Here is a 21,487-nt window from a genome sequence, read left to right on the forward strand (position 1 = left end):
TGCATCTAGGACAAGGCTCTTAATTCATGAGGTCAATAACGTTAAGTGATTTGTCTCATGTCCATGGAAACTGCTGAGGCAGGACTTGAACTCAAATCTCCTAGCTCCATGCCTACCACACCACACTACTTTGGCAATCCCTCATGGAATATGTTTAGTACCAGCTCAGTTTCCTGCTCTTGACCAAATGGTAACTGTTATCAGGTAGAAAGGGTACTGGGCTGAGAATGAGAAGATTTGGGTTCTAGCCCTTGCATTGCTCTGTGTGTTTCTGAGTGTTGTGTGTGTATGTGTGTGATCTTTAAGAGGTTTGGCCTCTTTACTAGTTTCTGCTTCAGTTTGTCCATCCCAACTCCTGGCAAAACCCCAGAATCTGACTCATCTACCATCTGCCTCTTCCTGTACCTGGTACAGCTCTAAAAGGTATCACAGAGCAGTGTTGATTAGTGCCACCACAAACCTGTAGTCTCCAATCTCAAATCCTGCTCAAAAACGCCCCATCATCTCTTTCTGAAATCTCTAATAACCTTAATCTCAATCTTTTTGCTTTTACACTTGCACCCTTCCAAACCATTTTTCATAAAGCAACCAGAGTCATCTCTTTAAATATACACAACCGTGTCATTTCACTGATCACAACCCTTTGATAGCTTCCACTGCACTGTGACTAAAACCCCAACTCGTTCCATGCCTAGGAAGTCCTGCATGTTCTGGCCCCATCTCCCTCTCAGACCTCATCTCAGGCCACTCTCCTCTCTGCTAGTACGCTCCAACCACAACAGTTCCCTGGCAGTTCCTCACACATGCCAGGTTTGTCTTTCTTGCTTGTTATGGACTGAATGTTTGTGTCCCCCCAAAATTTATACATTGAAGCCTTAACCCCCAGTGTGGCTATATTAGGAGATGAGGTCTCTCAGTCCTAAATAACTGAGGTTAAATGTGGTTATAAGGGTGGGGCCCTGATCTGATAGAATTAGTGTCCTCATAAGAAGACATGTCTGAGAGCATACTTTCTCTCTCTCTCACTGCACAAGCGCCAAGGCAAGGCCATGTGAGAACATAGTAAGAAGGTGGCTGTCTATAGGATAGGAAGAGAGCCCTCATTAGAAACTCAATTTGCTGGCACCTTGATCATATACTTCTAGCCTCCAGAACTGTGCAAAAATACACTTCTGTTGTTTAAGCCACCCTGTCTGTGGTATTCTGTTACAGCAGCCCAAGCAGAGTAACATACTGCCTCAGAGTTTTTAACACATGCTATTTCCTTCTTTCTGGAGCCTCCTCTCCCATCTTCTTCCTTTTCTTTCTCTTTACTCCTTCTCCGCTTCCTTATTTCTCATTCTAATATGCCCTCCAGTTGAGCCACTGTAATAAAACAGCTCTTCCAAAGGTCACCATTTTACCAAAACCAGTGGGTATTTACCTTCTTACTTTACTGGACCCTCTCAGTCCCATGTGACACCGCAGACCCCTCAGTTCCTGAACCTCCTACTTCCTTAGCTTTGATTTCACTACTTTTTCTACTTTTTTCTCTAATCATTTCCTAAGATTTCCTTTCGGAGCTGCGTAAATATTAGTGTTCCACTTGATTTTGTCCTTCGCCCACAGTTCCTTTCTGTATAACACTCTCCTCGGGCAATCTCATCCATTCTCATGGTTTTAATTCTAATTGTGTGTTGATGATTCCCAAATTTACCTCAGTCCTCTAACGTAGATCTGAATATCCAACTGCCTGCTAACCATCTCTACTTCAATAGTCCAGAGGCACCTTAAACTCAAGATATATACAACTGAATTCTTTATCTTCCCCTGTAAACCAGCCTCTCTCTTGAAATTCTCAGTCGCAGTTCATAGTGACACCCTTTGTTGCACCAAAAAAAACTAGGGTCATTCGGGGCTATCCCCTCTTCCTCACCCACTGCTCATTGTTTTTTTTTTCAGGTACCAGAGATATATTAGTCATAATCTTTGGTTCACCACACTCTCACTATGTGAGTATCTTTGCAGTAACAATATGCTTCCACAGTTCCTTTCTTCCTTTTGGCAAAGGTACCTACCTTGCCCTCTTTGAAGTGCTTCTTGAGCTGTTTCTGCATGGCAGTCAACTTCTTGGACTGCACCCCACTGTAGGCCAGCAGCATGCCACCAAACTGCCTCTCAGTGATTCTCCCATCCACAGGGTCATGACGTTCGAACTGGGAAGGAAACAGAAAGAATGTCCTTGGGGTCAGATGGAAAGTATTTTGACATGGAATGTGGAATGATCCACTGTGTTGGCCTGCAGAAAATAGCTGATGGCCAGGACCATATTTTTGAACCACAATTCTTACCAAGATTTAAAATAATTAGTCAGAAACAGAAGATCAGGGTTCTTATTCCAGTTCTGCCACTAGTTACCCAACTACTCTGGACCTCAATTTCCTCATGGATAAAACAGAACTGCTGTAACATCTCATACACCTTCGAGATCAGGAACATCCTTGTGGGAAAAAAAATAATGTTGAAACTCCATTCAAATTTATGAGTAACTTTTTTTTTAACATTTTTAAATTGAGTTATAGTCATTTTACCATGTTGTATAAAATTCCAGTGTAGAGCACAATTTTTCAGTTATACATGAACATACATATGTTCATTGTCGTATTTTTTTTGCTGTGAGCTACAACAAGATCTTGTATATATTTCCTTATGCTATACAGTATAATCTTGTTTATCTATTCTGCATATGCCTGTCAGTATCTACAAATTTTGAACTCCCAGTCTGTCCCCTCCCACCCTTCTCCGCCTTGGCAACCACAAGTTTGTATTCTATGTCTATGAGTCTGTTTCTGTTTTGTATTTATGCTTTTTTTTTTTTTTTAGATTCCACATATGAGCAATCTCATATGGTATCTTTCTTTCTCTTTCTGGCTTACTTCACTTAGAATGACATTTTCCAGAGACATCCACGTTGCTGCAAATGGCATTATGTTGTCGTTTTTTATGCCTGAATAGTATTCCATTGTATAAATATACCATATCTTTTTTATCCAGTCTTCTGTTGATGGACATTTAGGCTGTTTCCATGATGAGTAACATTTTTAGTAACAAGCACTCTCAAGATCTTCCATATCCTTGCTACTCAGAGAAAACTTAAAAGCTAGTTACTATAAATTTGATCAATTACACATTTGTAAAAGTCACATTAATTCCTCGATCTGTACTTAATATTGTTATATACTCAGACCTTAAGGATTTCAAAAAAAAAGTAATGTGTTTTTAAGTTTTCCCCAAAATGGTAATCAAATGCTAGGACATCAATAGAGCTTGAAAAAAAAATGTGCAGAGAGTAGGATGCCTTAATTAGACATGTTTACTTATTACAAAGCTACTGAAAAACCATTAAGTATATTTAAATATGCAGATGGAAAGGTTAAGTATAAAGGACCTCTAGATAATCTAAATAATATCTGAAAACTAAGATTTTCATTTTAAAATGGAGACAAGAAAATTATCTCAATGCCAGCTGCAGCGTTACTTATAAACGCATAAATAATAAAATGGCTAGAGATGGTTCCAGAAACCAATTAGAAAGCAAAAAGATTTCAAGATGGTAAAAATTTTCCATGGTTTTATTGGAAAATAACAGTTACCAGGAAACTTTCAGATTCCTGTGTGGCAGGGCATAATCCTGTTCTCCTAAGAGGATTATATATAGACAGAAGACATTGCTACATAAGGTCATATCAACAAACATTTCCCAAATGTCTGCTCATTGTCTAGCAATGTGTTTCTCTTTGCAGGGTACAGGAAAGTAGGAAAAGATTCAGTTTCTGTCCTTAGGGGCTTCACCATGCAGTAGGGAGATAAGACTTACATATGGGACGCAAAATAAGGAAGTATGCAGTTAAGAGTGAAATTCTTCTCAATTTTCATTTCCTTGGTTAGTTTGGTAAGTTGACAGACATCTTAATTTGTTTCTTCACTTGTCAGAATATGTCAGTGAGCAAGACACAAGAATCACATTCTAACCACAGTAATCATCTACTGAACGTGTACTATGGACCAGGTACTTCACCTGTATATTCTTTCATTTAATAACTATAACAACCCTATGGAGGAGATATTGTCAGTTCCATTTCACAGATGAGAAAACTGAGGTAACATGAAGTTACATGTGGCAGAGCTGGGATTTAAATGTGGCTTTGTCTGGGTCCAAAGACTGTATCTCAATATCACACTGTTTCCTCTTTCTGAGCAACGGTATATATTCATCCTATAGGACAGTCTTTGTCCTTGTTCTTGATAAACTCATAAAGCAATGGGGCTCAGTCATATTTGAGTGAGAAGCAAAACTATTTCCAAAGAAATCAACATCATCAATATTAAGTGAAAGGCTCTTTTTTTAATGCAACCATTCAGTATTTCATGTTTGTCACACTATCACTTTTACAGAGCTGATTAATATTTGACAACACCAAAAGTTTTCAGGGTTCGATTTAAGTTTGATTTATGACTCAATTTACCACCCTGAAACAAAATGGAGGACTGATAAAAATTTTTGCAAATGGGCATACTTTCTGCAATGTTTAAATCAGATTTTCAGTGAAATGTGATACCCGGGCCAAAGTTGGGCTTTGTCAAGGCAAGCAAAACAAAGCTGAGGTCCCTGCTCTCGAGGCTACACTTCAACAATTTAAGGTGCTATTTTACCCTTATCTGAGAGATTTCACAGCTGTGAAGAAATCCCATATGTTTGAATTAGATGAGTTACGCTTTATCCCATAAGATAGAGTCAAGGTTGAAATGTCTCTTTTCATAGTGTTGGCAGCAGCAGCAGCGTGATCGAGGCTTCTGAAAGCCTGCATTCATCTGCTCTCCACGGGAGCATAAAGCCTCACCTCTCCTATGTTTCAAAGGCAGGGAAGACAATTTCCAGGGGAGATCCCCAAGTAACAGTTCCAGTGCCCAAAGTACAATTTTCACTAATGTTCTTTGAAAACACACACTTGTCTTTTTCTATTATTATTATTTTAATAGTTTGATGTGGTTGGAACCTGAAAGTGCTAAAAAAACTAAAATTCAGCTCCATGCAGTGTGGCCCACTTCACATTTACTACCTCCTCTGTAATTTGATTTGGGGTGGCACTGAAGACCTAAGATGCTAAGATGCTACTAAGGTTAGGGGGCTTTGAGGGTAGTTTCTCAAAGACTGGCATTAGGGCTAAATTTTCAAGGGCACTAGCTCAACATCATGTGGCACCCTATGAATACAATCCCCAAGGTCACGAGAGGATCTTTGGGGAAAGACATAGGTTATTATAAAATTATCCCAGTGTAGAAAGCTTCTAATTGCATATCTGGAAGCAATTCAAATGATTGGCCTGTGTTTTATTTACCAAACACTGATAAAGTCTCATGTTCCACTTCAGTGACAATAAAGAAATTCCATTCTATTTGATCCTGGGGCACAGAACCTGTGCGTTCTAGCACACCACCTACCAGTTGCATTGCTTTTTCAGACTATACAACAAGCTACAGTAACCAAAACAGTGTGGTACCAGCACAAAAACTGACACATAAATCAACAGAACAGAACAGAGAGCCCATAAATAAACCCATGCACCTATGATTAATTAACATATGTCAAAGGAGGCAAGAGTATATACACTGTAGAAAAGACAGTCTTATCAACAAGTGGTGCTGGGAAAACTACGCAGCCACATGTAAAACAATGAGATTAAAACATTTCTTCATACCATGCACAAAAATAAACTCAAATTGGTTTAAAGACCCAAATGTAAGACCCTAAACCATAAACTCCTAGAAGAGAACATAGGTGGAACAGTCTTTGACATAAATTGTAGCAATATTTTCTTGGATCAGTCTCCTAAGGCAAAAGAAATAAAAAAAAAAAAAATAAATGGGGTCTAATTATATTTAAAAGCTTCTGCACAGCGAAGGAAACCCTAACAAAATGAAAAGACAACCTATGGAATGGGAGAGTATTTGCAAATGATGCTGTAATCAACAAGGGGTTGATATCTCAATTATAGGAACAGCTCATAAAAGTCAGTATCAAAAAAACAAACAATTCAATCAAAAAAGGGACAGAAGATCTGAACAAATATTTTTCCAAAGACACACAGATGGCTAATAGGCACATGAAAAGATGCTCAACATTGCTAATTATTAGAGAAATGCATATCAAAACCACAATGAGGTATCATCTCATATGTGTCAGAATGGTGCAGCCACTATAGAAAACAGTATGGAGGTTCCTTAAAAAATTAAAAATAGAACTACCAGATGACTCAGCAATTTTAATCTTAGGTACCTATCTGGGAAAAATGAAAACACTAGTTAAAAAATATACATGCACCCCAATGTTCATAGCTGCACTATTTACAATAGGCAAGACATGGGAGCAACCCAAATGCCCATCAACAGACAACTGGATTAAGAAGATGTGGAATATTACTTAGCCACAAAAAGAATGTAATATTGCTATTTTCAGCAACGTGGATGGATCTAGAGAATATTATACTTAGTGAAATAAGTTAGACAAAGACAAACACTATATTGATATCATTTATACGTGGAATCTAAAACATAAATACAAATTAATGTTTATGCAATGCAAAAGCAGACTCAGGTATAAAGAAAACAAACTTGTGGTTACCAAAGGGGAGAGGGAAGGACAGAGGGACAAATTAAGGGTATGAGATTAACAGATACAAACTACTATATATAAATAGATAAGCAATAAGGATGTACTGTATGGCACAGAGGATCACATCCATTATCTTGTAATAATCTGCAATGGAGTATAATCTGCAAAAATATTGAATCACAATATGCTGTACACCTGAAACTAACACAAGATTGTAAATTAACTACACTTCAATTAAAAAGAAAAAGAAATTCCACTCCATTTGACCCTGTGGCACAGGATGTGTGCATCCAGCACACTACCCACCATCTGCATTGCTTCTTTGTGTCTAAGAAGAAAGCTGAATAGCCTAGTATTTTCTCTTCTGCAGCCACTGCCACTTTCTCAAACGGATACAAGCTGTTAGCTCCCTGTTGTTCCCCAGGAGGTTGCAGGGCAGGCAAAGAAGGGACAGAGGAGAGGAGCCAGAAAACTGTCTACAAGATTTTTCCTGGCTTTCTGTCCACACTGTGCCTCTTGTTCCCACCCTTGGCCCTTGTTGAGAGAAGGGACAGCTTTTTGGAAGGACAGATGGTCTACATATATCTAGACAAAATGATTTAAGAAAGATGGGAAGCCAGGAAGAGAAGAAAACATGTGTTATGAGCAAAGGCCAAAGTAAGATTAGAAAAATCGTGAAAGGAAAAAGAAATCAGTATCTGCAAGCAGGTCTTGATTTATTAAAGGCTTTTGAGGTTAATATATTTCAACAAATATAAACTTTCAACATTATTCTCCTTCATAAAATTATGTTTCAGGAGACTTTGTCCATCCCTCAGTATGACAATTTTCTTTATAGGCTTTTTTCCAGCTTTTGAACTGTACAATTCAAGTAATGCATAGTTAGATCAAGCCACTGAGCTCAATACATCTATGTTTTTCAATTTGACAGTATTTGGCTTTTGAGATCTTAACCATATCACTGCTGCTCCTACCAGGAGTCTTAGAAAAACTGTTATGCCCATCAGAAGGAAAAAGTGACTGCAGGCAACGTTCTCTACTGCAAAACACCCAGTGAGCATGACATACATTCCACAGTCTGAATATGAAGTCTGTGTTTCTACAACTGGCAACGGACATCAGAGATACCCAGGTCAAATTGCCTGGAGACTGAATTTTCTTTTTCTTTTTTTGGGAGGGGGTAGGGAGAGGTAATTTTAAAAATTTACTCATTTATTGAGGAAGTACTGGGGATTGAACCCAGGACCTCGTACATGCTAAGTATGTGCTCTACCACTTGAGCTATACCCTTCCCCTCCTGAATTTTCTTGATCTTTAAATATAAGATGCATCTTCACCATCAGCACTAATATGATTGTCTTTTGGCTAAGGAAGAAGGCCCACAATTTGGAACGAAGGAAACATGGTTCAGTGCCCTCAGCAAGGGCCAAAACAATCCATTAGCGTCTGGGATCATAAGATTATAGATGACCAAACTAAGATGCTAGACTTTTCTAGTTTAAATCCAAGGAGTCTTTCCATTTAAAAATGGTTTTTATAGGAAGTTCAAGCTGGTGAGCAAATCAAGTGACCGAAAGACAAGAGAATCAATTACACAGTTAAACTACAAAAAGATGAACTTTCTAGTCTGATAGTCAAAATCAGGAAGATAAGAGGACTGAGGCATGAACTTAACATAGGATAATAAAAATCAAGGTATATGTATATGGCTGAGGGTGTTGGAGGAAAACATTTTAGATCTGGAACAAAGGAATTCAAGGTTTGATAAGTTTTGGTTTCATTCCAGACAAGGTAATATATTAAAATGACTAGGAATCTGAGCTTTAGAATCAGCAAGGATCTGAATTCTGGCTTGAACCAATCCTTGCTGCTGTGACTTACTCGCTCTAAAGTTTCAAAATCTTCCCAACAAAAAAAAAAAAAAAAAAAAGGAGATAATATTCACCATCTCAAAGTGTTGTAAGGATTAAACGGGATAGTATATGTAAAGAGATCAGTCCAGAGTTTGGTGCATAGTTAGAATTCTAGTAAGTGTACAATTAATATTTTTATCACCATGATATTACTTCTCAGGAAAGTGCCTCAACTGACTATTCTGTTCTTCGTGGGTCTTAACTAAGTTCAATTTACTAGGTCTCACTCTTCTTTTCATAATTGCTTTTGCCCAGTCTCTGTTTACAAAATACTATTTTCACACTTGAAGAGCAGAAAAAGTAAATGCAACAAATTTTATTTATTAAACACAATAGAATGATTTCAAGATTAAACTATTTTGAGCTGGCTGAAGCAGAACACCAACTTATTAAGTCTTGTATCCTGGCCATATATTACCAGACAGAAAACTTTCATAAAGGTGCTCAGTAAATATGTAGGTAGTGAACACAGACAGAACACCAGAAAATTAATTCACAACATTCTGTCCTACCATTGAGAAGATTTCCTGAGGCAGGGATTACCTCTCCATTTCTACCTTAACGTCTATTTCTGCGATACTGATTTCTGTAAGGATAGTCTTAAGAATGTCATTAATTATGGCTAATCAGTAACATATTTGAGTACTTACTAATTTGCCAGGTGTTGTCCTAGGAACTTACCTTATGTAATCCTCACTATGTTCCGTAACAGGTATTACTACTGTGATTTTATTTTATAGACAAGGACACATAAGCAGAAAGAAGTTAACTTGCTCACACAAGTCAATCTGGGGAGAAATTTCTCTCCAGTCTCCATCAAAACAGTCGACTGGCTCTTATTGTAAAGGCACCATAAATCATGTTTCCCTTTTTATCCTGGCTACTAGAAGCTTAAGAGTCAAGTTTGTGGTCCATTTCTAATAAGAACAGAAATTTATGACTTTTTTTAATGATAATCTTACTCCTGGCTTTCTCTTAACCTTCTTCCTTCTTTTAACTTTCATTTCTCACCAAGTTTAAATCTACTTCTGGCTCACTGAATGTATTTTATTAAGGCCTTCTTAAATCCCTTCTTGAACAAAGCAGGATATAAAAAAGTGGTGTTGGACATCTAGGTTGTTTCAATTTTTGGTTACAATAAATATCATCACTGGGATAAACTTTTCCTGTATTTATTTTTTCATCATTATTTTTGGGCTGATCTCTAGAAACAGAATTATGAAATAAAAATCTATTGGCTCTTACAATTTTTTATTATGAAATATCCGATATATACAAAATAGCATACATTTAGACAAGTAATGAAGCATAATGATTAAAAAAAATCTCCAAGACCTACCACTTAATCTGTGAGAGGAAGCATTAATACACACAACTGAAGCTCATCTCTCTTCCTCTCCTAAGAGGTAATCATCATCTGGACTTTTTCTATTGCCTTTTTATATTTGTTAGTTTAAAACACATGTTTATGTCCCTGAACAATATTGTTTATTTCTTCTTGCTTATGAACTTTATAAAAGGGTATCATAACTGGATGTACTCTTCTGCAACTTGCTTTTTCAATCAACATTATATTTCTAAGATTCATCCATGCTGATATATTTAAGCATGCTTCCTTCATTTTTACTCTATTATAGATTTCTATTGTTTGCAAGTAGCACTGTTTATCAGTTTTCCTATAAATGGACATCTGAGTTACTGTCAAGCTTTTGCTATCATAAACAATGCTGTTATGAACATTCTTGTATCAATGTACTGGTGAAACAGGAACAAGAGTTCCAAGTCTAGGGTATATATCGAGAAGTGGAACTGCTGGCTTATCAAGATAATATCCAATTATTTTCCAAAAGAATCACACCATTACCTTTATCACCTATGTTTAAGAGCTCCCACTGCTTCACACCTTCACCAGCATTTGGTATTATCAGACTTTTTATTTTTTGCCAATCTAGTTTATAAAAAATGGTAGGTATAAACTTTTTTAAAGCTTTTGACATATATTGCTAAATTAATTTCCAGAAAGATGCATTAATTTACAATCCAAATAGTATATGAGAATAACCATTTCTTAGTTCCCTTCACAACATCAAGTATAATAAAAAAAAAATCTTTGCTAGAGGAAAAACAATAACCCATTTTAGTCAGTATTTCTTTGATTACTACAGAGGCTGACTGCTTTCAAACATATATATATATACTTTTTTGAGAGGCAAGGTAATTAGGCTTATTTATTTATTATTATTTTTTAAAATGGAGGTACTGGGCATTGAACCAGGACCTCATGCATGCCAAGCACACACTCTATCCCTGAGCTATACTCCCCACCAACACTGGTCATTTCTATTTCTTCCTTTGAATTTTTTACTTATGTTCTTTGCCTATTTATTTATAGAAGTGCTGATATTTGTCTCATTAATTTATAAGATTAAAAATATTTGTCCTTTATCAATACAGCATACATTTTTTAACCCAGTTCAACCATTTAAAATTTTTAAGTCTGTTTTATGTACAGAAGTTTTAAATCTTTATTGTAAGTGAAACACATGGAGCTTTCTCTTTGTAACTTGTTTCACTGGTTTATATCTAGCAACTATTTTCTTGTTAGATAAGAGACAAATTCGATATTGACTTAGAGTTTCTTCATTTTAAAAAAAAGGAAATATAACTTAAAATATTAAAACATATTTCTCAGTATCAATCAATAAAAGTGATTAAGTACTCAGAATAAAAGCTAAGCCTGTTTTAAAAAGTCTTCTAGTCTGCTGATTTTTTAACTAATCTGAACGCTTGGGGATTTAGACTAAAATGGGATCATTTAAGCCTTATTTACCCAGATTCCCCTATTGAGGGAATAATCTCAAAGTAAATTCAACCAAGTTAACTTCTTTTTTTTGTTTAAAGCTATATAAGCAGCTATGGAGTGATGGAGAAAGCAGGAAAAATATAGTTTGGTTCCAAAGGAAAGAAGGCCGAAAAGAGCTATTATACTTAGAAAAATCCCTTAGGTTGTTAAAAAATAATCCATGCTCTACTATTCATAACAGCAAATCCTTCTATAGCACTCATTATCTGCCGGATCCTGTTGTAAGTGCTTTCTATACTCTAATTCACATGGCATTTTGAATTATACAAGACTTGTGTGGTTATTTTTTCCTAAGAATGACCTTGATCAATATAAACAAGCCTTAAATTCTGGCAAAATTAACAGCTATTTAATATTCCAATCAATCTCTGAAGTTCATGTTTCCACAGGGAACTGCTATAAGGGGGTAGTCGCAAGCTATTTTTGACTCTAAGACAGTTCTTTCAACAAGCAGTAGATCTTATATCCAATTTCTGCTTTCAACAACCATTTTATTCGAAATCATAGCAAAAATGAAAAAACCTTAGTCTTGGCACTACATACTCCTTTGAGAGTTGAGGCTCAACGTTATTCAGAGTTCAAGGACATCCTTGTTTTCATATGAGATCACAAGAACTTTGGAAAGAGAAAGACTATCTATTGGAAAAAAAATATAAAAGCACCAAGTTTAGGAGACAAGAACCTAGGACTAATCGTGGTAGGAAAGCAAAATGCTATTTTCTCTCATGTAAGTGTCAGTTTGTTTTCCTCTGACTTCATTATTTCTGTAGATAGCTCTCTGGGATCTATTGTCCAGGTGAAAATACAACATATTTCCACAGGGCTTTTGTCCTCGTATTGCTGACAGCATGTCAGCACTCGTAAGAGAGCTGGAGGTTTACCTTGTTCATTACTTGACATCTACTGACCAGTATGAAAGGCCTGATGTGCTGATTTTACCTTAAGGTGCAGCAAACCCTGGAAGGCAGCAGCCAGTGTGAAAGGTTGCTAAAAAATAATGATGATAATCAAGACACAATTTACTTTGGGCTTGGTGAATTCATAGCTGATCACTTCCTCATCACAGCACTGAATAAAGAAAAATAAGAGCCTCAGCAAAACATTAACAAACCCAACCCAGCAACATATAAAAAGGATTAAACACTGTTAACCAACTGGAATCTATCCCATAAATCAAAGGATAGTTTAACAACTGAAAATCAATTAATGTAAGATGCCATACCAATAGCATAAAGGTAAAAAATTACATGCTCCAAAAAAAGTGAAGAAATAAAAAACCTCGTCAAATACTTTTGAAAAGCAATCTTGGGGAGAGAGGCAAAAATTTCTTCTTACTACCATTTTCATATGAGAATATGGGTAATTTATCCTACTTCTATAATGAAAGAAAACTCTAAGTCAGTAGATAGCAATTACTGGCAAATGATCAGAATATTAAAACTTGCCTAATAAAGGCAAGGAGGGTATACATTTTAGTGGGCACCCTGCCCTCTAAATTAGCCATCAACTCACTAAAATAAGCAACACAAACTACCCCAAGCTGTGCTGATCATGTACCTAGTGCTTTTCCATAGCAATAAAATATAAACATAAAAGCCTTTCTACAGCAAGAAGAATTCAAGCAATTTTAGACATTCTGTATTCCAAAGGAGCCTTTCATCAGCTGTGAAAGGACTTAGAACATCTCGTGACTCTAGAGAATAAACTTTGTTTTATGCTAAACATTTGCATTTTTCTGAGATACTGTCCTTTTTTTGTCTATCTGTACAAACCCTGTCCTTTCTTGAGCTGGGCCACACAGCATGTACTCAATAAATAATTTTGGTTGGCTGATTAAATCTCTGCCTCATTTATAAGACTCACCTACCAACTCTTTATTTATCATCTAGTAGGAGCCTAAGACAACTTTCCAGTCTACACGCCACTCTTGAATAGCTAAAGATAGACTGTGCCACTTCTCTGGAATTGGTAATTATCATCCCGGAAAAAAAATCCTAACATTGCCCCTAGAGTTTCAAGGATATGATTAGTTGTGGGCTCAGCTATGAAGCTCCACTTACTCCTTTACCTGAGTCCAGTTATATTTATAACATTTCTCCGTAATATTCATCTTGCATCTAACAAACTAAAAGAAACAATAAAAATGAGTAGGTAAATCAATAAGCATGCAGGAAGATGCAGACAAGATAGGCAACGCCAGACTCCGTAGACCAAAATAATTTGTACTGAGCGTCTGAAACTGTCCTGGAATGATAAATTAGGTGAGAATGGCAGGTACATTTACTCATTCAAATGAAAACCACAAAACTCATCAGTAAAGTTTCCCTTCTTCTGTCACTTGGTATTAGAAAACTACCGTATCATCAATTTTCATAAAATTCAAGCCAAGGTAGATGTCAAAAAATCATTAAAGTCACACTTTAGTCCATTAGGAAAATGAGAATATTTTGATCAAAACACAGAGACCCACTCATCTAAATTAGAAGTCTGAACTGTAGGATCTCTACTCAGCAGCAGATAATTTGCAGGAGTCTTTTCATTTGGTCTTTACTCACTAAAATTCTAGCTTCGAGTCTCTGGGAAATACTTTATACAGCTCTATATACTCTCTGTTCTGGCTCCCTGGAAGAATTAGGACATTCTTCCTGCATCCGTATCAGAGATCTTCATTATTTGGGGTGTCTAAATGGATCCAATAAATTACAGTGGCAAGAATATAGGATCTGCGGTCAGACTGACTTGGCTGTAGTTTTTCTTGGTCACTTACCAACTGTAAACTGTAAACTTCTGAGCAATCTGTTTAACTTTCCCAAGCCTTGGTCCCCTTTTGAAAAATGGGTATAATAATAGTACTTTCCTCTTGGGATTATTCTGAGGGTTAAGTGAGACAGTACACGTGAAAAATTACCCTATTTAATCGCTTATAAGATGTATTTGCTTATTTATTTTTTTTACATTTTACTACCTCCAAAATCAATATGCTTCTTATAACTGCTGTTGGCCAGGCAGGAGCTGTAACACTGTTGTCACTGCCTGTACAACCATGTCAAAGCTTGCAGAATGGCTGTCGGTGGCCTGGAAGAAAATCGCAGGTTAACAGTGGAGTATTCCTTTAGCACTGCTGCATTACCAGTGCTCTTGATGGCTCAAAGGACAATACTGTGTGGAAAACACAGACATTCATGATTCTGCGTCAAAAAGAAATTCAGGTGAGTTGGACCCTGAATGTGAGGAAGTTTTAGATCAATTTATTTTGCTTATAATGTCCTTTTATAAATGTACAAGGATGACATATAACAAAAATCTAAGCCTAAAGGAGTATTTTAATAAGTATTAACTAAATATTTTTAGTGCAAAGAAAGCATTTTTTTATGGTTTACTTGACAGCATTTTTTTCTTTCCTAGTGGTACATAAAATAATGGTACACCTTACCAATGTTTGTGTTTTTGATTCAATGAAATATGGTGGTACAATGCCTAGCATATACTAAGAATTCAGCAAATGTTAGCTGCTATCAATATTATTATTAATAATAATAAATGTTAGCTACAAATAATAACTTCGCTTCTGTTAATTTCAGCTCCATTTAAACAAGAAATAAACTTTCTGTGCTCTACAAAGACACTACAGGAAAAAAATTGAAAAATGGAAGAAAAATAAAAACTAAGTAATTCTCTTAACTCTCTTCTTTCTACTCTTCACTTGAACATTCTTCACGTTTATGAGAAGAAAAGGAAAAGAGACAGGTAAGAGTGGAACTATGCTCAGGGCATGGAAAGTTGAATTATAAACTCTTTCCCTATGAAAACTGGACTTCTGCAAAGATTTATGGAAATAGGAGCTGTAAGAATATCTATAAGTCCTGCAGTTACAATATAAGGGAAACAAACAAATGGGCCAAGGAATAATAATGTACAAAATGCTTCTTCTTCCCGTATTTGAGTCTCATAATTACCTTTGAAATAGGTGTAATAATGATTGTCTCCATTTACATAAGAGGAACCTGAGATTTGGAGAGTTAATGGACAAAATCAAGACCGCAACACAGTCTGGTGGGTTTTTGAATTACCCTACATGAATGTGTATTACTGGCATGATTAGTCATGCTAAAATTGTATAACATTGCTTTTTATGATTTTAAAAGGTCAAGACTAGAGGCTGATTTAAGACCATGTAAGAACACATATTCCTAACAAAGATTAAAAAAAAGGAAAATCGAGTTAGGCAATTATAAGTTAAACTGCTAGTTTGTATCTAGGAGGAGACAGTATCATTAAAATTAGTTATTGCTTGATGCTTTCTATAGGAACAATGTCACAGATGCAAGATATGAAAAAAAATCAATTGTGGCTCAATTTGAAAAAGAGCTGTGTTCAAGGAATCCACCATGACAACTCCCTATGTTTCACAAAACTCAGACAGTTTAATTGAAAGAAACAGGTTTATTATACTAAAACAGTAAAACTGTTATGGTTATATCTATTTTTACCCATATAAACTGAGCTGAATATTAAGTTGCAAATTCTCAAATTTCTACCTTCTTGGAAAACACTAAAAAACAATAGTTTAAGGACACTATCTGTACAATTAATAACACATTCCAAAACCCCAGAGCTCAAATCTCAGTTTATCTCACTTCCTGAAATGAATGACCCATTTTTGATTGGCTTAATCTTATCACTCATTTTAATTCTGACCATTCAGAAAGCCACTGCATAGGCAATAAGCTCATGCTCATTTGGTACTAGGGAACTGGTTAATATTTTCTAATGTACTCAAAATTATGTTGGAAACTGCCAATTTTTAGAACAGAAAACGGAGAGCTAGAGAGTGAAACACAATATATAGAAATCAGAATTCAGGTTAAGTTGACTGACAAGCATTAAGACAAAATGCAGGAAAGACTAAGAGACTGATGAAGCTTAGAAATATGTCACTCACTGAAGCTTTAATTTCAGAAAGTGGGAAGAAATGGTGAGTCCAAACACAGGCAGGTGAAAGGCAAAGTTGCTAATGGGCAAGACCACTTCTGTGGTCATTTTCATTAAAAAAAAAAAAAAAAAGAAAGAAAAGAAAAGAAAGAAAATATATGTTTTCCCCCGACATAGGAAAATGGAAGAAAGCCATTTAATTCTTTTATGATGACAATGGTGAAAAACAGAAAGAGAACTTGCTTTGTTTTTATTGTTTTCTCAGTAAGTTCAGCTACCCCTGGCTGGCCAATTACGTATTTTAGAGACCAAAGAGTAACCATCAAGCGAGGTTATATGTTAAATGAATCCCTCAGCAGTGAAGTTTTTTTAAAGTTACCAAGTTAACTAAGATTGTTTTTTTTTTAATGTTAGTTCTTCATTTTTTTTTAAAGCAACTTATGAGACATATGAGATACTTTCTGATTATGTCATAGCCTCTCAGTTTTTAAAAAGAGCTAATTAGGAATGTTTCAAGCTTAAGCACATGGGTCCTTCAACACGGCAGTTAGAATAATCTAAGTTAACTATAGTAACCTACAAGGCACCTAAAAGTCAACTGAAGTTTGCTCATTTTCTGTATGAGTTTAACAACTACAGAACCAGTCTTCTCTGAAGTTTGGGCATGTTTTGAGATCATTATTTTTAGTTTTTCTTGTGGTTTTAAGGCTTCTTTTTGGTTGCACATAATGGAAACCCACTCAAGTTAGCTTCAGCTAAAAAGAAATTTTGGAATCCCAGGAGACAAAGGTAGCTCATGGAAAGGAAAAGACTCAAAGCTAGGACCAGAAAGTTGGCAGGGCTCTCATTTCTGAGCAGCTGCTTCACTCCTTGTTTTCTGCTAGCCTTTCTTCCTCTGCACCTCCTGGGTCTACAAAGGGGGCAGGAGATGGTTACTCTGGAGTTCTGGAGTTTGTATGTTACAGTTCAATTACCAGAAAAGGCCAACTACCCCTAGTACCAATTTCAAATTTCCTTTAGAGAAACTGATTCTTCCAACCTGGGTTAGGCATCCACTACTGGTCCAGTTAGCTGAGGTGGGGGGGGAAGGGAAGCAGTGAGAGGCACAAGGTACAAACATGGCTTCCAGGAGCCCACACCTGTGTTTGGGAGGTAGAGTGCGACAAAGCCTGGAGAAAAGGGAATTGTTGGAAGTTGAGTAGATATCCCAAAGGTGCCTAATTCACTAATCCATAAGGATGCCATTGAGAGGATGTGTGCATGTGTGTGTGACTTTATCAGGCTTTTGTCCACATCCAATGAAATATTTACCAATTCACCACTATTTTCTGAGCATCTGGTTTGTGTCAGATACTGTGCCAGGCACTAAGGAAATAATAATGAGCCCAACACTCTCCAAAGTTCTCAAGGAGTGTTTGGAGACAGGTATTAAAGAAATAATCAGATGACTATAGAATTAAGTGATCTGAAGAAAAAGTACAGGGTGCTTTGGAAACACACAACATAAAAATGAGGTCTAACTGAGCTCTGAGGGATAAGAAGGAGGTAACTAGCTGAAGGGAAAGGAGGAAGAGTGTCCAGGCAAAACAACGGTAAAGCAAAGGGCCTTAGGTGGAAGAGTGATGGGTATGAGATGAACCTGGAGGAAGAGATGGCAGCGGTCAAATTATACAGAGCCCGGGGTATGAGTTTAAGTCTTTATTCTAAGAACAATAAGGAAAGCAAGACTGGCCATAGTAAGACTAGTTAGGAGGCAAATGAAGTTATTTAGGCAAAAGGTAATTGTAGTTTTGACTGGAATGGTATTGGATATGGACAGAAGTGGTGAGATGAGACGATCGTTACTTACTGACAAGGATTATGGGAATTGATGTGATGATATCTATGTCTAACAGGTTCTTTTCTGCTTCACACATCTCTTTGAATGTGACTCCAGCTACTTGCAAAACCTGTGGTTGCTTGCCTTTCTCACTGCTAATGCTGCACCTTTACTGAAAGTCAGATAACTCCTCATTTCTGCCTGGCAGGTCTTTCCTTGCTGGTGCTAGCAGAATGTTTTTATATGTGAAATTATCCTTCCTTAAATCTTTAAATTGGTTTTCATATCTTCCCTTCTTGGGGTCCTGTTTTACCTGCAACACCTGATACATCAATGGGGATGGCCAATACAAGGTAATAGGGGCAGCGGCAACTATTAAAGAAGCTGCTCCCGTCATCTGCAGCTCTCCAAAGTAGCAGAGATCTCCTACTTTCAAAGGTATTTGATCTGAAGAGCTAGATGTAACATAGAAGACAAAGATATTACTATTGGTTGGTCATTCTCAGTTCTATCCCTTTACTACAATTCAAATACCCACTTCTCCTCTGGCTGTCATGCAGCTGGGAGGCAAAAGTAAGTCTCAAATTATCTAGGGAGGAATAAGCTGTCCATGGCTTTGCAATACAGAGAAGACTGCCACATAAACACGAGGTCAAAGTCACTGCACTGTTTTCAGTACAGAGGCAGAGAGGAAGTTAGTTAGTATTTCAGATCTGAGCCAACCAATTAAGATAGACTAAAATTATGCTACCATGGTAACATGAGAAGAATTGTGCATTCTTCTGTCACATATTTACCAGCAAATACTGGCAGAGAGAGGCATGTAATTCAAATATTGGAAGCTATCTAGTAACTATGGTTTGACATATACTAATTATAGCTTAGCAGTATTCATTTACTAAAATCGTGTAACTTTTACTCTGCTCTGAGGATCTGCCCCGTTGAGCCCTCTGGCAGATGGACATGATGATTACTGAAAAACCTGAGTGGGAAGGTGAGCCTTTCTGGGTGACCTCTATAAAGCTGGTTTAGAAGGGAGTGGAAAGCTATGCCCCATCTTGCCAGTTTGAAATTAATCATGTTTCACTAGGCAGAGGAGGCTTCTGGGCACAGTTGACAAAGTATGTATAAAATCTGATTACCTTTGGTGACTTAATGATTCCATGTTTAAATAAATGGACTTCTTAGAACATTTACTGGATCAACCAACTCCACAATTTATTTTTCTTTGGAAGAAATTGAATGCAAAGCCACGTTAACATCACATTTGAGGTTATACATACTCAGAAGTGAGTAATACCAAAGAGATTGTTCCCTAGCTAGCACAACCCTGTCACAGCAGTTCAAATCCACAGTTAGGAAAAGAATATACCACAATATTCTTTAAGACATGCTCCGGAGATATCATATTAGCAGTTTTAATTAAACTTTCTGGGTGGAGAAAAGAAAAAGCCCTATTGGGCTCTTTAAAAAGTCAGAATAAGACAAAATCAGTGTACCGACCAGCACAATTTCCTGAGAATTAGAAAAATTTCGGCATTCTTAAGACCCCCAACTTAAAAAGTAGTCAATTAAATTCAACATGATACACATCTACTTAAATGCTAGGAGTTCTCTGAAAAATTTAGTTCAGTTTAGCTGATAGGGGAATTCCTGATGGATAGCAGAGTTTGTTTCCATTTTTTTAGTTAATATCACAGATGAGTAAGATGAGTTTATACCTAAGTGAATAACTGGAAATTATGTAAGAGGATAACCAAACAGTAGCTACTTACTGCTTAAAAGTTCAAAGTCCATTAGACCAAAGAAATCAAAATTTTCAGACACCCAGAAGGCTATCACTAAGTGATTTATTACCCAGGTGTTTTAATATGCATCATAATCGATTCATCATGAGAGCAAAATTCCTTAAATCTTTAAGTGAAAAAAGCAATCTGTTAGTGTTTAACACACAATCATTTTGTGTCACAGTGGGAATTTCCCAAATTGACCACAAAATATTTCAGAAAAAAATCAACAAAGTACTCTTATAATAGATGGTGAATTTCAAAGTGATCTTAACAGGCTTTTTCCTTATATTACAAGCATGGAAACTAAAACACACCACATTATTTTGGCTGCAAAATGATATTTGTTCAAAATGTCCAATACTTCTGCCACTAAGGGGAGCAAGAAACCATGGTGCACAGCAGTAATGTGACTAAACTCCATTCCTTGGGGAAAAAAACTGAATCCTAGAGATTTAGAGGTTTCCTCATCAATTCTAAAGCTGCGGGGTAGATGGAAGGGACTTGGACAAGAATACAGCAAGCATTTGCAGAGTCTGGATCACACGAACACGCAGCTAGGTGTCTGGTGAAGCAGAGAGAAACCACCCACATATGGTGCTTGAATACTATGAGGAAGCACAGGTCTTCTGGGAAGGAAGGGAATGAGGCTGCAACTCTCTGTTCCCTAGATTCATAGCTAATGAAATGTGTCGGGGAGGACTGTGGTGACCCTGAGCCGTGCTGGGAGGTACATGAAGGCAATGAGGCATCTGTAATAAATCACCCCAGGGCAGAAAGATAAACTCTACAATGAGTCAATTGCTAGGAAAGGGAGAGATGGTGGTTGATCCATAAGATAGCACTACTGGAGACAGCACATCACTGGAACTGCTCTTGACAGCCTTCCAAAGGCTACTCTTACATCCTGGGGAAGATCGTGTGTGCACACATGTGGTAGCCTATGCACAGACGGTCCCCAGTGTTCTCCATCTCCTGATATTCACACTTTTGTGCGGTCTCCTCCCACAATGAACCATGTCACAAGAGCCCCGTGAAGAGGTCCACAGAGTGAGGAACTGAAAGCCTCCTGCCCATGGCCATGTAAGGGAGCTTAGAAGAGGATCCTCTAGTTCAGTCAGGCTTTTAGAGGACTGCAGTCCTGGCCAATATTGTGACTACAACCTCATGAGAGGTAGCCAGAGCCACCCAGCTAAACTGCCCCTGGATTCCTGACCCTTAGAAACTGTGTGATAATAAATGCTTGTTTTAAACTGCTAAATTTGGGGATAATTTCTTATGCAGTAATAGCCAACTAATACAGAGTTGTAATGCTCTAATTTTGGAGGAGGTGGATTAGAAACTCTCTTCCTACTCTGAAGAACTGTGACAGCCCAAGTAGGAATCTGTATCAGTAGTGGTAATGACACCAGCATCAGAGCTGGAGATGCATGAGACACATTACCTTGGACAAGAACAACTGTTAAATCAGTCCTATTAACATTAATTCATCCCATATGTCAGAGAGTGAGTGAGCGAGCG

At 37.0% G+C, this 21,487-nt stretch overlaps 1 protein-coding gene across 1 annotated transcript in view; it reads right to left on the reverse strand.

Moving 5' to 3' along the window:
• MICU1 (mitochondrial calcium uptake 1) overlaps window positions 1-21,487 on the reverse strand; it is a 193,284-nt gene that overhangs the window by 29,546 nt on the left and 142,251 nt on the right. The window contains exon 9 of the mRNA XM_010963199.3: window positions 2,058-2,195. Within this exon, the coding sequence (XP_010961501.1) occupies window positions 2,058-2,195 (138 nt within the window). The remainder of the gene's footprint in view (window positions 1-2,057; window positions 2,196-21,487) is intronic.

Source organism: Camelus bactrianus, chromosome 11 (assembly GCF_048773025.1).
Source record: "Camelus bactrianus isolate YW-2024 breed Bactrian camel chromosome 11, ASM4877302v1, whole genome shotgun sequence".
NCBI lineage: Eukaryota > Metazoa > Chordata > Mammalia > Artiodactyla > Camelidae > Camelus > Camelus bactrianus.